An 18,944-nucleotide genomic window follows, 5' to 3' on the forward strand; every position below is an offset into this window, starting at 1 on the left:
CCGTCACCTTGTTCATAATGCACACAGCCCAACGAGGAAGGTGCGAGTTCCAGCAAGCCCGCGGCGGAGGCGGGGGCCAGCGAAGACCAGCCACGCTCCGCGACGTGGGGGCCGCGCTCCTGCGGGCGGGGTGGGCGGGAAAGGGGCGGTGCGCAGGTGGGGCGGGCCGGGGGCGGGGCGGCGCGGCGCGGCGGTTCCGGGATCCGGGTCCGGGTCTGAGCCGCCGCCTCCGGGCGAGCAGAGCGCTGGCCCCAGCTGGCGGGCGCATGTGGGGGCGCGCGGCTTGGAGGCGCTGCCCGCGGGGGCTGCGGCGCAGCCGCGAGGCGCTGCTGACGCTGCTGGCCTTGCTAGTGTTGGCCGGGCTGGGCTCTGTGCTGCGGGAGCGGCGCGGGGCCAGGGCGGCTGAGCCAGGACCCCTGCGCACCCCGCGCCTGGGGCGGCGCGACCCGGTCCTGCCGCGGCCGCCGGTACCCGGCGACGCTCTGGGCGCGCGGGGCGAGGCGGTGCAGCTGCAGCTGCAGGACGAGGAGCTGCGGCTGCAGGAGGAGAGCGTGCAGCTGCACCAGATCAACATCTACCTTAGCGACCGCATCTCGCTGCACCGCCGCCTGCCCGAGCGCTGGAACCCGCTGTGAGTCCGCAGGTGGCGGGGGGGGGGGGGGCGGCAGGGAACACTTACCGCGGGGTCCCGGGGCCTCAGTTTCTGCATCTGTGAAGTGGCGGGGTGGAACCGGGGTCTCGAAATACCTGGGGATCGCGCATCTTACTGAGTCTTTCTCGGAAGTGGGCAGTGGAAGGGGTCATACGGGATGGGGGGACGCAAGAAAGTTTTAAAAAATGAAAATAGGAAAAAAAAACCTCAGAAATTGACGAATCTTTTACTGGGTGGTCTCTTGTCTCCTTACCTCTTGAGAAGGTCTGTCATTCAGCTCTAAAAAAGTGGCGGGAAGGTGGGGGCTAAGCAGACAGGTGTAAGATGAGACAGGTGTAAGATGAGACCCTCTTTGGGTGCTCTTCCTGGTTTCACAGCACCCCCAGTCCAGCTCTGCCAGTATGGACTTACCTTGGTGAAACTAAGAACTCTTAGGTTTCGAGGTAGGCTCCACTTTCACTTATCTGTATGCCAGGCCCTTGAATGAACCAGGAGGGGAGGGCGCTCCAGCAGGAGAGGTAAAGGTCACTGGAAGGCCAAGTCCGAGTTTTCCCCCTCACTGGGAGCTGGATTCCTGAGCATTAGGTAGAGGAAGGCAGGAACGAGGTGGTGGGAAAGGCTCCTTCTGGCCGAGGTCCAGCTGGGCTCACTCCTGTGGATGGTGCAGGCCCTGAGCCCTTGTGGTCAGAGGCCTAATTCCTCTGAGAGCTGCTGGCTGGGTGGGTTGTGGCCCCCCCTCCCCCGCCTAAGTGGGGGAAGGGAACAAGCTGGTAAGATGACAGACCTCCTGGCCTTCTTTCTCCTTCCCTCCGTTGGTGGGGATCTTCCAGGTCCCCACTTGAGCCCTGTTCTTAAAGACTTTGAGGAAAAGAGGACTGCAGGGAGGGGGGGGAGGCGGCAATAGCTAGTGGGGCCGCCTCCTGTGTTCCCTGAGCACCTGCTGCTCCTCCTGGTTCCCTGGCATGCCTGCTTTAGAGGTGTGGCAAAGGTCTCAGGGAGGACAGTGACTCACCTAAGGCCCCACAGCTGGAAAGTGGTGGAACTGGCTGGGGGGGATGGGACCCTCCTGGCCCCCTAGGCATTGTGCTGATTTCAGGATTTGGGGAGCGGTGAATCCTTGGCTAGGGAAAGCATGAATACCTGCTCCAGGAGTTGCTCCCCACCCCCTTTTGGCAGAGCTGGGAAGGACTTGGGCTTCACGGTGCTCCCTATTTTCCTGTGTCTGTTCATGTCTAGCCTCATGCTTTTGTCTGAGGCATTTTCACTGTTACTACACTGCCTACTCTTTTTGAGTAGAACTTTGTTAGTGTTGGTAGCAGTTTTCTCCACTTTCCCTATCTGCAAAATAAGGAATGAGTAAAAAATAACACAGCTTAGGAATTCATAAAACATCGAACACACCGTGCACTCAATTCTTCCTAGTTTTCCCCCCTTCCCTGTTGCCAACGAGGTACTTAGGAGGTCGCTTTTAAGAGTCATCCAGGGATTGGTTGTAAAGTGTTTCTTTTCCGGGTTCCAGCTTCCTTTATTGTCCCAGGTTGAGAAATCTCTTTCAAACACAGTGGATAACCTGTGGGCGTATGGTTTCCCGTCTCCATGGTGACACAGCTGCCCTGTGTGCTATCAGGATTTGTTTATAGATCCTGCTGTTGCATTGACTCTGGGAAGTTAATCCAAACCCAGCATGATAAGAAGTATGAATGCCTCCTGCCTTTAATTCCTGCAGCAAGGCCTGTTGGATTATTGTTGCCTAGCTGGAGAGAAGGGTGAGCTTGATCTGTGTTGCTCTCAGCCAGGCCAGGCAGTGAGGCATAACTTCAGTGTGGCCCGTAAGGTCAGGGCCTTTTATGGAGACTCACTTTTTTTTTTTTTTAAGATTTTATTTACTTTTTTGACAGAGATAGAGAGCACAAGTAGGCAGAGCAGCAGGTAGAGGGAGAGGGAGAAGCAGGCTCTGCTGAGCCAGGGAGCCTGATATGGGGCTCAATCCCAGGACACTGGGACCATGACCTGAGCCGAAGGCAGACGTCCAACCACCTGAGCCACCCAGACGTCCTGAGACTCACTTTTATTATAGTTCATACAAAGGTGAGCACCTAATCAGGGTCTGCGGTTTTAGCCTGAGAAATCAGAATGACAGAATATAAATTTATAATTGGAGTGGCGGTGCATGTGGGGGAGTCCCTTGGGACTTTAACTGATAAGCAGAGGGATGGTTAAGATCCTTGAATGTCAGAAAGGGAAAGGCCCTGAGGGAGATCCAGTCTAACCAGAGAGTAAAAGCTGTGCCCTGTGCCCCCAAAGTAACATGTAGATCCGGGACAGAGCTGATCTAAAACCCAGATCTTTTCTTCCCTCCTCCCTTTTGGGATACAGGCAATGATTTATCTATTTATTTTAATTATAAAAGCAATACATGTTCACTCTAGAAATTTTGGCATATACAGAGAGGCAAAATAAATAAATAAAAATCATCTATAAACCTACTGCCCCAGGAGAACCACTGTTAACATTTTGCTGTGTATCCTTTTAGACTTTTCCAGGTATAGAAATAGATTTTGAAAAATACACGTATGGGTATGTAAATGAGAATCTATTCAAACATGGGTTATGTACATAGGTTCACACGCATTTTTAACCGGTCTTTATACTACATTGGATGAACCTGTTACCATAGGCAAGGAGTCGGGAACTACCAAGGGACTCTGGCTTCTTCTTCTTGGCGACTGCAAGCCTTGAGACTGTGTCCACTCTCTTGGACAGGCCAGACCCGTAGGGATGCTTCAGCGTTGGCTCTAATTCCTTGCAACTTGGTGTAGACCGCAGCTCTTCGGTGAGTCTGATAATTCACAGGCCAGTGAATTAGAGCACAGTTTTATTTCTGTTATTTCTGTTGCGGAACTCACAAACACCATCTCCTTTGAGCCAGGCAAGGAGATGGAACTTTCACTCTGAGATGGCAGTAGGCCAAAGTGGGGAGCCAGAAAGCTGGATCTGTGGCCTAGGGGAACTTTGAGAAATACTGATGCCGAGGACTTTCCCCAGAACAATTAAATAGAATTTCTGTAGGTAGGGCCTAGGCTGAGGCTGATGTGCAACTAAGGTTGAAAGCTACTGTCTTAGGGTCCGTGGGGTTTAAAAAATTACTCAGAAGATTAAGGGTGGGTGCTTTTGAGCAAGTGGGAGAATACCAGAATTAGGGAAAGTAGGGATTCAAAACAGATGGCCTGTCCTTGAAACTAGCGATGACATCACAGTCAGTTGTAAGGTGTGTCACTAGTAAATGATTGCTAATGTTGTGCCAATATTTGCAAAGAGTTTCAGTTTTTATAGCTCAGAAAAGCCTTGAGATAATCACTATAATGTCATTCTTGTTTGCATTCTGACCTGTTTAGCAAGTGAGAAAGACACTGTGGAGTGACAGTGCCCTTGGGGCTGTGCATTTCCACAGGCACGTGGATGGAGATGCCATGTGTGAACATCAGACGTTCCCTGCCATAGCAGAGGGATTTTGAACAGCTGTTTAGGAAAGTGTGCCAACAATACATAGGTGTCCCTTGAATGCTTGCTCTCGTGTTAGCCTCATTAATGCTATACCTGCAGATGTGTATCTGAGTTCAGGGATCAGGACTTGGGTGCTGGGATGCTGAAGAGTTTCAGAATAGCTCTAAATAGGTAATTCAGCAAACAGAGTAACATCCTTTCTTTGAATCAATGCTTTCAGTCTGCAGAACATGTTAGGTTTAGTTAGTATTTTCCTGATACCTTTTTCTATCCTTTTACTGTCATTCATTCTGTGTCCTTATGTTGTAGGCGTGTCTCTAAATAGCATGTCACTTGATTTTGTGTGGTCATTAAAGAAAACATCCAGACTGACAATCTTTGACTTTTAACTAGTATGTCCATGTATATATATTTTTTCTCGTACTTACAAGACACTTTAGGTCTGATTTGATTATGCCATCTTATTTTATACTTTCTAATTGTTTTTGCTTTCCCCCTCCTTTTTTTTATGCTGCTTTTTGAGCCGACAGAAGTTTTTCTCTCCCCCTCTTATTCCACTTTTTTTCTCTACTAATTTGGCAGTTCTATTGTTTATTCTTATCTTTAGCAGTCAGTTTGAAACTATATATTCGAGTCAGCAGGATCTAAAGTTAATCACTAGCTGTGGACCTTCGGGTGCTTTAACATTGGTCACCTTCCTTCCCAACTTACGTGCCATTTTACTCCAGGGTTTTAATTCTGTCTTGCTTTTTAAACCAACACATTAAAACATTTAAAAAATGTGGTATTTTTTTGTTTACGTTTACGCACAAGGTTATCATTTTTCTCTGCCCTTCATTCATTCCTGAATGCTGGGTGGTCTTTGGATCTCAGAGAACTTTCTGGGGTTCTTTTCCTTCCTGAAGCATGTCATGTATTCATTACTGTAGAGAAAGTCAGTGTTGTGAATTCAGTTTTACTTAGCTGAAAATGTTCTTATTTTGCTCTTGTTCTTGAAAGATAATTTTATTTGGGTATGTAATTCTATATTGGTAGTTTGGCATTTGAAGAGAATATTCCATTGTCCCCTGACTTGCACCATGGCTGTGAGATGTCAATCCTGAGTGAGATTTGCGGATCATTCTTATTTCTTTGTCATTCATTCAAGGGTGTCTTTTATTTATTTAAGCATCTTAAGCATACTTATGCTCTGTGTCTCATAACTCTAATATCTAGATTTGTATTTTCTTGTTGTTCCTGGACTCTGAGGACTTTTTTTTTCCCTTTCCTGTAAGCTGAGCCATGCATTTAAAAGATGTTTTTTAAAGTATTTTATTGAGAATTTTTTCCAGCGGGTTTCCCCAGGCATTATAAATCCTCCATATTGCCAGAAGTGGAAGTTCTACATTCACTTAAAAAAAAAAAAAAAAAGACCTATTTCTCTATTAGTCATAGTGCTTTTGGTTGAAAGTGACTGAAAACCCAATGCAAACTGATTTAAATATAAAAGAAAATATATTGACTTTGATCACAGAAAAGTCTGGGATGAGGACTAGGTTCAGATTATTCTGGGCCCTGGATTCAGTGACTCACCTGATATCATCAGGAGAATGTTCATTGGTCAGACCTAGGGGGCATGTGACCTTCCCAGAGGGGTCTGTGTACGTGTGTGTGTGTGTGTGTGTGTGTGTGTGTGTGTGTAGCCTTGCACAGACCATGCACACTGAGAGTCTGGGAGACATGGTTCCTGAAAGAGAAATCAAAATGCAGTAACGTGAAGAAAGGAGAAAGGATTTTGGGCAGGCAAAACACATCAAGGTACATTATGACCTCCCTGGCCTGTTCTGCAAAGGATATGGGTTTTTCTTTTTTTTAAAGGACATTTATGTGATAACATGAATACAAACATAAAAGAAGATGAGGAGGCATTTTCTGCACCCATTCGTTCACATCCTTATCATGGACATGTATTGTGCTAGTGAAGGTTATGGTCCCCACCCAATAGGGTTGTTACGGAGGGAAAGTGGAATAGTGCATATAAAATGCTTAGCACACTGCCCATGATGTGGTCAGCACTCAGCACATGTTATTATTACCAGGTACAGTACAAAGCATGCAGAAAATAGAGCAAAAACCAGAATTCAGCCGCTGCCCTTACAAAGCCCATGAATTATACCAGAAAGTTAAAGAGAGGACGGCTCACTCTGATTTAGCAGTGAATTTGGCTCTGAGCTTCCTTTTGTCCCCTAGGCAAAAGTGGAAGCCTGAGTGAAGCATGCATAGCTGTTCTTGTCTAATTAGAGGGTGTACCACTTTTGATCAGTCAGGAGAGGGAGAATGAGCAATGCCATATAATTCTTTTATATTCCATCATAGTGGCTAGGATAGGGATAGGCACATAGGAATGGTTAATAATTTTTTCAGTGAATTGATTCAAACTGAAAAGTTGGGTAATTGAATCAAAGACAGTTAATTCACAATTCTAAAAGGTTGGACTTGTACATTTGTAAAAGTCTTTCAACTTGTTTTGGTCATGCAATGAAAGTGAATTGCTTATTTCTTTTCAGCAGCGTTTGTTTTGCAATCTGAACTTTTGGAAACTTAGTTTAAAAAGGAAAAGGGAAAGTATTTTTCCTGCAAACAAACTTAGACATTCCAGAAGGATATATTCAACTTCATGAAAGAGAATGCCTTTAAGGTATGTTTAAAGAAAGAAGGAGAAACTCTATCAGGCCAAGAGAAAAGGAGTGGTCAGAGTGTGATATTATTGCCCAAAGAGGACATTTGCTAGGGGACGCTAAATAAATAGGATCCAGCCTTTTAAAAATAATCTTTCTTTGTGATTATAAAAATGATGCGTGTTCATTGTAGAATAATCTTAGAATGCAGAGAACTGTAAAGAAGCAAGAATCCGCAATAATCCCGCTGCTCAGAGATCTCCATTGTTAACATTTTTGGCATATTTCTTTCTACTGTGTATTGTTTGTGTGGGAGCATGCTCGCGCACGCATGCTGCTGTTTATAGATTTGTACCCTTTTTTTTTGTGATTTACCATTACAGTGAAGTTATTTTCCTTTACTGTTAAATAGTCTCTGAAAACGTGGTTTTGGATGGTCTTGTAGCCTTTCTTCACCCAGCTGCCCCGCGTTTCACATTTTCTTGTTAGACCGTTGGAATTGTTTATAGCTTTTTGCTGTTATAAATAATGTTAAAAAGAAAAAAAATTTTTTTTAATATTTTATCTATTTGACAGAGAGAGACGCAGCAAGAGCAGGAACACAAGCAGGGGGAGTGGGAGAGGGAGAAGCAGGCCCCCCACCAAGCAGGGAGCCCGATGCGGGGCTCGATCCCAGGACCCTGAGATCATGACCTGAGTGGAAGGCAGACACTCAACGACCGAGCCACCCAGGTGCCCCACAAAGAAAAATTGTTCACCACAGGTTTCCTTTGGGGTATCTCTGATGATTCCCTTAGGTGAGAAGTTCTTTGATATATTGATACGAGATTAAAGAGAAGAGGAACATTTTGAAGCTCTGTGTATGTTTTGCCAACTGGTACCTGGCACTCCTCTGATTTAAAGGGATACAAATAGAGTACCTAGACGTTCTAGAACAGTGGCCTTGGGCTTTGGGGTTTTGCAGAGCCGTGAAAACATGTAAAAACACTGAGGAGGGACAGACATCTGGTCCCAGTGTTATTTGGTCAAGCAGAGCTTTTTCTGCCCTCCTACTTACTCTCATTCTAGAAGAAACACATTTTAATACTGAACAGTAAGGATGTGATTTCACACGAAAGGACAGTTGTTAAAATTGAATAAAACTTGATATTTAAAAACCTATTTACTGTCCTTATTTCCGTTCATTCCTCCTTGGACCTGTGTACATTTGGAACTAAATTTTTGCTTTTTTTTAAATAAACTATTTTTAGGTTGCACAGAAACACATTTTTTTTTCATGGAGTATAAGCAATTAATTTTTTCCAAATCTTCTAGTAGGCTCTGACTCAGTGCTACATAGCTTTTCCATGCACCCTGGCTAAGAGTCAGGGGCTTTTAAGATGCAGATACATTATCAATATGTTTCTACATATATATGTTTTCCATTTGTTGTAACATGTATTTGGAGGAGGGCAGCAATTTTGTGGAAGTGGGGAAGAGTGAGATAGGAGAGGGCCTTAGGGCCACTAAGCTCGAGATACATATTTTTAGAATCAGAATTGGCTTGGTGTTTGGATATACCCTTGGCAACATTAACATTTTTTTCTTCTTATTGTATTACACTTTTGATTTTGAAAAAATTCAAAGCCAGAGAAAATTTAAGAATAGCATAAGAAGCTCCTGTTTATCCTTCACCTAGATCCATTCATTATTTTGCCCCATTTACTTAATTTCTCTCTCTCTCTCTCTCTGCTATAGTATTATACACATTTGAGAGTAAATTTCAGCAATAAACACCCTTGATCCTTTGTTACTTCCACATGCATTTTCTAGGGACGGGGACATTTTCTCGTGATACCATGATGTACTTATCAAATTGAGGAAGTTTATACAATACTGGATTTTTTTCAACTGTGCCTATTTTTGGAGGAGCTTTTTCTTCCAGACCGGTATCTAATCCAGAATCAAGTGTGACATTTATTTGTTGTGTCTCTTTAGGCCTGTCTCTCTTAGGACACCAGCATTTTTTAAGAGTACAGGCCTATTGGTTTATAAAACATCTTTCAGTTTGGGCTTAGCTGAAAGATTCCTGGTGATTTATTTCGGCGTATGCAGTGCCATACACTTAGTAACTTAAAGCAACAATAAACATTTGTGATTTCACATAATCTCTGTGGGTCAAGAATTTGGGAGTGGCTTAGTTGGGTGGTTCTGGCTCTGGATCTCTCATGAGATCACAGTCAAAAAAATGCTGCCCGGGGCTTTCATCATCTCAAGGCTTAACTGGGGCTGGAGGATTTGCTTTCAAGGGGCCTCATCCCATGCTGGACAGTTGGGACTGGCTGTTGGCTGGAGGCCCTCACCACAGAGACCTCCCCAAAGGATGCTTGAGTCTCCTCGCCTCACTGCATGGAGCTGGCTTCCCCCAGAATGGGTGGTCCGTGGGCAGGAACAAAGAGGAAACTTCAGCGTCTTAGGACCTGATCTCGCAAGACTCATCCTCTTACTTCTGCTGCATTCTGACCCTGCACGGTGGTTTTAAAACATATCCACAAAGTCTTTTTATTCTCCCCTTCAAAGGATGGAGCCGCCTTCTCCCCTGGAGTGCGGGCTTGACTCTCCTCTGGGGAGCGCAGTGCTAAGTGACAGCTTCTATGCACCGGGCTGGGAGCCTGTGTGTCCAAGGACTCAGGTCCTGCTGCTCGGGCTGCTGGGGATGCCCTCTCGCTCCACAATACCAGAGCTGCCACGCTTGCAGCCTCGGCTGGCTTTTCCTCAAGTGTCCAGAGCCGGGCCTGCAAATGCAGCAGGAGTAAGAATGTAAAGGTGGCTGAGAAGAGCCAGCCTCCCACAGAGTCTCCCGGAGAAGGCTGTTTCTATACGAGAGCCATCCCAGTCACAGCAGGGCCCTCTGCAGAAGCTGACGTTTAGGAAGAGGGCCTGCAGCAGGACCCTGAGAAAAGCACAGGAGAAATTGCCCATGGCTTGTCGGAAGGAGGGCTAGGCAGGGAGGGATGGTGTTGGGATCCTCACCTGAGCGCCCTGGGGGGCGAGAGTGAGCCAGAACCCTACGACAAGGGCCCTGGGCCCAAGAACCTTGGGCAGGTACACACCCTCCGGCATTCTGTGAACCGCCCATGTTACTCACCTCGCTGAGCCCCGTTTCAATAAATGCCAACATAGCACGTGTTTTTGAGTTAAAGTATTAATATCATTAATTTTAAGTCTTTTTTTTCATATTTAAACATTTCTGAGATTTGGAGACTTCTTAAAATCAACACATCCTACAGTTAGGTGACATGTGTCCTCTTAGAGATTCTTAAAAGAATGGTGTGTCTTCCAACCGTTGGCATCTTAATTTTTATGAAATACTGTAGATTGGAGTTATGGTAGCGCTAAGGAATCACTAGTTTTTTTAAGGTGTTTCGGCTTTATAGTGTTTTATTATAAAAAAGAGTCCTTATCTCTTAGGTCTATTGAAGTATTTATGGATGCTGTGCTATGTGGGATTTTGCTTGACACTAGTCTGGGATGGAGGGTGTGGGTGAGGGCTTAGATGAACCAAGATTGACCATGCATTGAGAATTGTTGATGTCGGGCCCAAGGTCCCAGGACTGTCTTATAATATTCTCTCTACCGTTTGTATGTTTGAAAATTTTCATAATGAACTAAAGGGAGAAAAACCACAAAGAAATAAAGTGCGTACCTAAAGGGCTTTCTGTCTGCTTTTTGCAGGACCGGGTCCCTCAATATTCAGGTCTCATCCTCCATGTCACCTCCTCTAAGAGGCCCTCCCTGATTACCTGTTCTGTGGTTACTCCCCTTCCCCCTTCCCACACCCCTCAACAGTTGCTGTTTCGCATCCTGCTTTTCTTCCTAGCACCATCGCCTACTGAAATTACTGATATGTTTGCTTACTTGATTATTGTCCCCTTGCATGTAAGCTCTGTGGGAGCAGGGCGATTGTTGTTTTTTTAAACCCAGCACCTAGTAGTCTATCAGGAGATATTTGGTGACTGACTGGTAAGGGCCCCCTGGTACATTGCCTGGCCCGTGGCAGACAGTTCACAGAGCTAGCTTCACTCCTCATGCTGCTACGTTCTGCATCTCTTCGATGTGTCCCCGGCCTGTCTGTAAGGCCTTCCCTTTCTGTCCAGACAGCCTGTCCTCTCTTCAGCCTGCATGCCCCTCTCGCTTTGCCAGCCCACCCTTCCAGCCCCGGGGTCCTGCAGGTGCCCCTCTTGGGCTTCTGTTCCTGCCCCTCTCTGGCCATTTCTTGCTGATGAGTTCCAGGCATGGCCCAGTCCCTGGGATGACCCTGGGAGTTTGTCATCAGCTATTGTGAGGAGAGACTTCTCTGTCAAGTAGGGAAACTTCCCTGTAAAGTAACAGGAAACCCTACTAAAGAATGAGGAAGCTTATTGGTTCCTGTCACTGCCAGTCAAGGCACATCCCCTCACCCTCCCCTCCCCCCCCCCCCCCCGCCCGGGCCACCACAGAGTGGATTGAGGGGTGGCGTGGGTACTCAAGGGGGGGTTAGTCCGGGTCCTCTCCGGAGCCCTTCCAGACTGTTCTAGCATTCTAGCGGCAGCTCCCGTTTCTGCGTCCAGCGCACTGCCTTTGTGAGCAGGGACATGCAGCTGGGGTGGTGCTGGGAGGGCAGTGAGACTCCAGCCAGTGGCCAGAGCACAGCGAGTGACACCTGCTGGAAGGGACGCGTGGCTAGGGGCCCCTCCTGCAGCCAGCAGCTGCCTGCACCCTCGGGCCCAGGGACAGAAGGAGGCCAGAGTGTGCCAGGTAGAGAAATGAGGAAAGGATGCTCCAGGCAGAGGGCACGGTCTGAGCACAGGCCTGGCGGTTGGCCGTGGGGTCAGAAGGGAGCAGACCCCGGTGAGAGAGTGGCAGTCTCCCTCCCTTCTGGTCTGCTTCGCTTGTCTGTCACTCAGATCTGAAAATTGCCCTAAAGCCTGAAAACAGCGTCCCACCGTTCAAGCTTATAGGATAGGGTGTCATTTTAGAGCCTTTCTTAGAATCTGTTAGGGTTCCTAGTGGAACACAAGGTGGGGATGGGGGGCTCTGGAAGATGCCAGCAGATGATTTTCCATTCCCAGGAAGAGGCCTCGAGACTGTGACCTGTGTCCCCTTTTCGCCTCCCTCCCCAGCACCAGCCTAGGCCTGGTACACACAGTCTGCAGCAGGTTCTCGATTCCTGAAACTGTCTCGTATTTGCAGGTGCAAAGAGAAGAAATATGATTATGATAATCTGCCCACGACATCTGTTGTCATAGCGTTTTATAACGAAGCCTGGTCGACCCTCCTCCGGACAGTTTACAGTGTCCTCGAGACGTCCCCAGACATCCTGCTAGAAGAAGTCATCCTTGTAGATGACTACAGTGATAGAGGTGAGCCCCCGCCGTGGGCTCTTGGAGGGGCCTGGCTTTCCACGGCGGTGCCTGGGAGGCAAAAGCATGACTTCAGAGGGGTGGAAATGTGGGCAGAATGGGCTTCCTGTGTCCCCCTGGGCCCGACCCCTGCCCTCAGGGGGCTCAGAGCCTGCTGGGGATGCAGGGGTGCTGACAGCTCTACCACATGGTGCTGCAGGAAGATGAGGCAGTCGGGAATAGGGGCTGACCTTACATCTTGGAGGGTGAGTAGTTTGTGGGCAGCAAAGGTGGAGGGAGGGGTTCTGATGGAGGCACAGAAGGTGGAAAGGCTCAGAGGCACAGTGTCACATGGGTTGTGTAGGATCTGTAGGTAGTTCAGGAAGGCCAGAGGAGCAGCTGCTTCAAGGGGAGCAGGCAGAGGAGAGAGGTGAGACCTGGGGAAGGGTGCAGGCATTAGAAATGAGGTCAAATTGGGACTTTGTCCTGAGGGCAGGGAGACCAGAGGTGGGATTTTAAACAGGAGAGCGGTTTTGCCCTTTGAGGTATCCGTCTAGGCCCAAGATACCTGTGGGTGGAGAATGGTGTATGGGGGAGCTCTGCGGGGAGGCCAGGGACTGTAGAGGTGGCCTAGGTGAGAGATGGAGGCTGGGAGTCAGGTGGGAGTAGAGGGGAGGGGTGGGGAGGGGGAGGAGGGACATTTGAGGCATGACATCTGGAGGAGCTACAGGCTTCTGGCTTGGGTCTCTGGGTGAGTGGTGGTGCTGTCCCAGAGCTGGAAAAGCCACCCAGGGCAGGAGTGACAGGTCTGGGAGAGGAAGGGGGCCATTTGGCTTTGGATGTGTTGAGTTTGAGATGAGATCAAAAAGGGGCAGCCCAGGGGTGCTTAGGTGGCTCAGTCTGTTGGGCGTATGACTCTTGGTTTCAGCTCAGGTCATGATCTCAGGGTCCTGAGATCAAGCCCAGCGTCAGGCTCTGTGCTCAGCAGGGAGTCTGCTTGAGATTCTCTCTCTCCCTCTCCCCCTTGCCCCACTCTCTCTCTCTCTCTCAAATAAATAAATAAAATGTTTTTAAAAAGTGGGGGGCAGCCCAGACAGAAGAACTGAAGCCAGGGAGAGACATTCCATTGAGAGGGTGGCTGGCATCCCTACAGGCCTGACCAGCGACCTGGGGTCCAGCAATTCACATGCAGTTCAGGGCTGGCCTTGATTTATTCAGTGAACACTTTGTGAGTTTCTACTGTGTGCCAGGCACTGTTCCAGGCACCTGGATTCTGTGGGAAACACAAGTCCCTGCTCTCATAAAACTCACATTCCGGTGGGTAGAGATGTGAGTGGACATGGTCAATGAACGTGTAAAAAATAATATAAGACAACACAACACAATGTAAAATAGCATAGCATAACATGATGATACAGCAAATGTAATATAGCAAGGTAGAGAGTGCTATGAAACAAAGTGGGAGCAGGAGAGTAAGTGGAGCTTGGGCACAGGCCCTCCTCTAGCTGGTGGAAGCCTCCCTGAGGAGCTGGTTTTAAGCCAAAGGCTGGGATGTAGAGAAGGAGGCAGCCCAGCAGCCGCAGGCGCGGGAAGGAGCTGGGGTGAGCAGGCATTCCTCGGGACTGACCATTGGCCGGTGGGGAGGCGGCATGGGAGACACTGTTGCAGGGGTGGGCAAGCCAGGCCAGTAGGGCCCTGGGGGCCACTATAAGAGGTGTAGGCTAAAACAGGGGCCTGATGGGAGCCGGCTGAGGGCCGTTGAGGGAACAGGAAGGTCACTCGGTCTTGGGCTTTCTGCACTGCCCCGTGGGGCATCGCTGATGGATGGGGGGGTGGGGCATCGGGGCCGCTGTGGTCATGCCCCGTGCCACATGACGAGCTGAGTGAGGGCAAGCTCAGCTGAGGGGACATGTCAAGGCCATAGCCCATTTCAAGCCAGATTACCATCCCTGGGCCACGCATAAGGATAGCAGCTCCTGCTTCCTGGGCATCTGCTGCTTCAGGCTCTGGGCCTGGCCTGTCGGACTTCAAAGCCTGGAGTATGTGTCCTAATTGGGGGGTGTGTTTGGCTGTTCTCACAGAGACTCAAAATAACAGTGATTTACACAGGATAAAAATGATGTCTCCCACATCACATATCTTGCATAACCGTCTAGGGCTGGAGTGGCGGGCTTCACAGCGTCAGGGCCCCAGCTCCTTCTGCTCTGTAGCTCCACATTCTCCAGGATGTTGTGCTGCCTTGTCTGCATGCCCCAGGCTGGTTCTTCACCTTCTGCTCGCTCCCGTTGGCAGAAGGGTTGCCAGGGGCTGGGGAGCCAGACCTGGAAGTTGCCCTCATATCCCACTGAGCAGAACAGGGTCACTTGGCTGCACCTGACTGCAAGGGAGGCTGGGAACGGAAGGCTCTATGATGGGTGGCCATGTGCACCCACGGGAAGAGCGTATGTTCGGCCTCAGCTGGCCTTCTCCGTGAGAGTATGCAGGCCAGGCTGGGGTTTGATGTGGAGTGATGCCACCTGGCACCGAGTTCTGGGGTGAGGGCACCTGGGCCTGAGGTGAGCTTTACCATGAACCTGTCATGGCACCTGGGACAAGTCACTTGTCTTTTCCGAGCCTCGATTTCTCATCTGTGAATGGGTTTATCCACACTTATATCAGAAAGCGGTGAGGAATAAATGAGGTCGTGCACAGGACAGAAACTCCATGTCAGCCGGCACGCAGTAGGTACGCATCTCTGTTTCCTCTGGTCCTTTCCTGCAAGGGCTGTTTTAAATCAGTATTGGCACTGGTTCTGGATCACACTGCACAGGCATCCCAGCTCCAACACTTTGTAGCTACACCACCTTGAGCAAGTCCAGTGTCAACCTTGGCCTCAGCCCCCGTAAAATGGGATAACAGTTCCTACTTCATAGGGTCATTGTGAGGATTGAGAGAAAGGTGGGTCACGTGCTAGGCCAGTGCCTGGTGTATTGTTAGTGTTTGTTAAATGGTAACTTGTCCTTTTATGAAATATTAAACTGTGGAATGCCGAAAACATTTCAGAAATGCATTCGTTCAGAAGCAAAGATCAGATTATTTATTTTGTCCTCATGGGATGGAACAGCTCCTCAGCGGGCAGGGCTACGGGATGAAACCCTCCCCGCGCAGCTCCGTTCTCTCGAAGATGCCAGTGTAAGGCACTGTGGGGCCGAGACTCCCTCCCCATCGTGGTAACTTGTAGAGTGGGCAACATGCCCACTCAGCCTGTAATGAGATGGGAGCCCTGCCCTGCCCCTCCTCCCTGCTGCCTTCTCTGTGTGTCAGTCTGAGCTGGATGAAGGGGTGTCAGCTCCTCAGGGCATGGGAAGACCATTCAGACAGACATAAAATTGATGCTGACCAAATCCATAAAGAGTGCAAGGAGACTACACAGGCATTTCCTTTTTTTTTTTTTTTTTTGCACCTGCAATTTCGTGTATGTTTACTGGGCACTGCCACTAACTAGCTTTGCTTGGGAAGTCACCTCCCTTATTTGTGCTGTCAGCTTATTTGCAGTTATATTTAGGATTGAAAAAAAAAATCAACCAATGAATGCTTTTTTTTTTTTTGAGTGTTAGGAATATTTAGAGAAACATTTTTACAAACTATGAAGCAACCTAGAACAGTTCATAAAATTTCCCTTTTTGCTGGGGCGCCTGGGTGGCTTAGTTATTGGGCATCTGCCTTTGGCTCAGGTTGTGGTCCCAGAGTCCTGGGATCGAGCCATGCATTGGACTCTCTGCTCTGCAGGAAGCCTGCTTCTGCCTCTCCCACTCCCCCCGCTTGTGTTCCCTCTCTTGCTGTCTCTCTCTCTCTGTGTCAAATAAATAAATAAAAACTCTTTTAAAAAAATTTCCCTTTTGCTGATGATTGAGGACTTTCAGACAAAGCCCACATCAACATGGGTAGATCCTCTTATTTTTATTTTGCCTGATGGGTTCCCACCCACCTCCACGTGACCCACGGAGGGGTATGAACCAGGGCCTCCAGTCCCGGTATGTGTGTGGAGTCACAAGTCCTGGGGCCAGCCAGGGCACAACCTTTCAACTTTTAAAACCTCATTTCCTCTTCTGCCAAATGGGATGAGCACGTGCTCCTGACAAATTTTGGATTTGTTTCACAAGGGTGAGAGATTATACAAGAAAGCTCTGGGAGGCAGTGTTAATTAAGCCTGTGGATTCAAGCCAGGGGCACCGGGTTAAAATCCTGGCTCCTTAGCTCACTTGTTCTGAGACCTTGACACATTACTTAGCCTCCCTGGCCTCAGTGTTCTCATCTATAAATGGGGATTGTTGTAGTGCCTACCTCATGGGAAAGTTATAAGACTCACGTGACTTAGAGATAAATCCCCTAGACAGTAATTAGCACAGGAGGCCCTCTGGTGTGAGCTGCCATTATTACTATTACCGTGTCCAGTGAAATGTGCTCCTGAGAAAATTTATGTTAACATAAATATAAATAAAATTTGTTAACATAATTCCACATAAATTAAAATTTTATAACATTACATAATTAACATAAATCGAGTTTATATGAAGCCAATTTTTCTGAAAAATTGTGGTTGAGCAATTTTTGTGTTCTTCATTTTTAAATGTTCACAAGTCAAGATGTGATGTAGTTTTGAGGGGGTAACAGCTTTGTTGAGATACATCCACATACCATATGCACCCATTTCAAACATACAATTCAGTGTGCATGTGTTGTGAAGGGGAGCATTCCGGGGTTCTGGAATTCCTCCGCCCCAGCCTCCCCTGGCCTTCCTGCGCTTCCAGCCTCGGTTCTGGGTGAGGTGAGGACATCCCAGGTGCAGAGCAAAGGAGGCTTCTGTCTATTCAGTTTTCTTCTTGGGGATAGCGAGGCCCCAGAAGGACATGGCTCGGGATGTGTGGCGGTGACCCTGCTTGCCTTGCTTGCCTCCCCAGAACACCTGAAGGAGCGCTTGGCTGATGAGCTGTCTGGGCTGCCCAAGGTGCGTCTGATCCGCGCCAACAAGAGGGAAGGCCTGGTGCGAGCCCGGCTTCTGGGCGCTTCCGCGGCAAAAGGTGAAGTGCTGACCTTCCTGGACTGCCACTGTGAGTGCCACGAGGGGTGGCTCGAGCCACTGCTGCAGAGGTGAGCATGCAGCCGGGGGCCCCACATGGTGCAGAAGCAGAAATGTCTTACCTGGGCATAGGGAGCTGCTGGGCGCCTGGGTTCAGATGCTCCTTGGGCAGTCCTCTGTCACTGGGCATGGTAACAGTCCATGCCCCATAGGGCTGCAGAGGCCATTCAGTGAACTAAGACACATACAGTCCTTAGAACATGCTAGCATGTGGGAGGCCCTATGAGTGTTTGCTTTTATTCCTACTTATTTTATGTGTTTACTGTGGAACACCTTAGAAAGTATGATCAACCAAGAAAAAAAATATCAATCATAATAGAATCACACTGCTAAAGAATATATATTTTGGCGTATTTCCTTCAAGCAAGGCTGTCTTATCCATTATACCCAGTGCCTACAATGCTTAGGACCCATGAGCCTTTAACATACCCACAAAAATGTTTTTGCAGTAATTGTTTCTTTTCAATCAGAAGGAAAAAAATGAATATCAATAATGACTGTATAGTAATGAATTTAGCCTGGATGGTGTTTGTCCCTATACCAACATAGTCGTAAAATATAGTTTTTAATATATGTATTTTTTATGGAGCCATGAAAAGTCATAATACAGCCCTGTCTTCAAGGGTATGTCTCCTGCTGTCCCACAGTGTCTTACCTTGACCCTCCCAACCTGTCTGCCCTCTAAAACTGCAGTCGCCGGGCCTTTTGTTCTCTTCCCTCTTTTTCTCCTTACTCTCCTGATTCGGCATCATAGTGGTCAGGAGCTGGGCTGGCCAACTCAGAGTTCTTCTGGGTGGGGGAGGAGCGGCCAAGGTGGGGGGTCTGCCTCTGGTCCCTCCCTGTGGAGCTGGGGAAGGGTTGGAGGACCAGAATCTCTGCAGTTGGCAAACTGCTTTTCCGTGGCCTCTGGCGCTTTGGTTGCCAGAGTGTGCCTGGAAGAACTGGGGACCCACTGGCCTCCCTTCCTGTGTGAGACCAGGCTGTCCCCTGTTCTGCCACTTCTGCTGTCCTCGGTCCTGTCCCCTGTGGGTGCCCCAGCTGCCTCTTTCTCCTCCTGCTGAGCTTCACTAGCAGCAAGAACCCAGGGTTCCCCAAGCCTGTGATGGAGTCTGAGGTTACTTAGAATATGGTGACAGCTAAGAGTTCCCCCTGGAACCTGGACCAGTGGGTTTGCCCTTCGCCCCCTCCCCATGTGCACACAGATGACTGCCTTTAGGCCGGTCTAAAGGCAGCCGATGCGCTAACGCTGCCCAGAATTCCGCTCTAGCCCATCCCCTGAGGGCAGCGAGGCAGTCCTGTCCACAGACAAGTTCCTTGTTCCGTATCTCCAGACAAATGCACCCCAATCTGGGGAATTGGTAAAACATACCAACTCCTGTTCTCACGGCAGACTCTTTGGACCTGAAGCTCTGGGGGTGGGCCTGGGCTTCTGGATGTTTCTAGAGCTCCCCAGGGACCTCGGTGGGCACCAGAGTTGGCACACACTGGTCCCTTAGACGGTCCAACAGGAACAGTAACCCCATTCCTCCAGGGGCTTTTGGATATAGAAGATGTTCTTTGGCTCTCAAGTCAGGTGAGTCGTACTCCTGGCGTTTTTCTAAGCTGGGGACTAGGGATGCCGGACAGCCCACAGTGCGCAACTCAGCCCCGCA

The 18,944-nt window shown here is 48.6% G+C and overlaps 1 protein-coding gene across 3 annotated transcripts in view; it reads left to right on the plus strand.

Moving 5' to 3' along the window:
* Positions 1 to 202: 202 nt before the first annotated feature.
* The window catches only part of GALNT12 (polypeptide N-acetylgalactosaminyltransferase 12), a 36,630-nt gene continuing 17,888 nt past the window's right edge, over positions 203 to 18,944 (plus strand). For all 3 annotated transcript variants that reach the window (XM_028108688.2, XM_028108687.2, XM_028108686.2), the window contains exons 1-3: positions 203 to 631; positions 12,025 to 12,194; positions 17,114 to 17,303. In XM_028108688.2, the coding sequence (XP_027964489.1) occupies positions 267 to 631; positions 12,025 to 12,194; positions 17,114 to 17,303 (725 nt within the window). In that variant the 5' untranslated portion in view covers positions 203 to 266. The remainder of the gene's footprint in view (positions 632 to 12,024; positions 12,195 to 17,113; positions 17,304 to 18,944) is intronic.

Source organism: Eumetopias jubatus, unplaced genomic scaffold, assembly GCF_037043125.1.
Source record: "Eumetopias jubatus isolate StellerSeaLion01/CBP00866 unplaced genomic scaffold, mEumJub1_p1.0 scaffold_15, whole genome shotgun sequence".
NCBI lineage: Eukaryota > Metazoa > Chordata > Mammalia > Carnivora > Otariidae > Eumetopias > Eumetopias jubatus.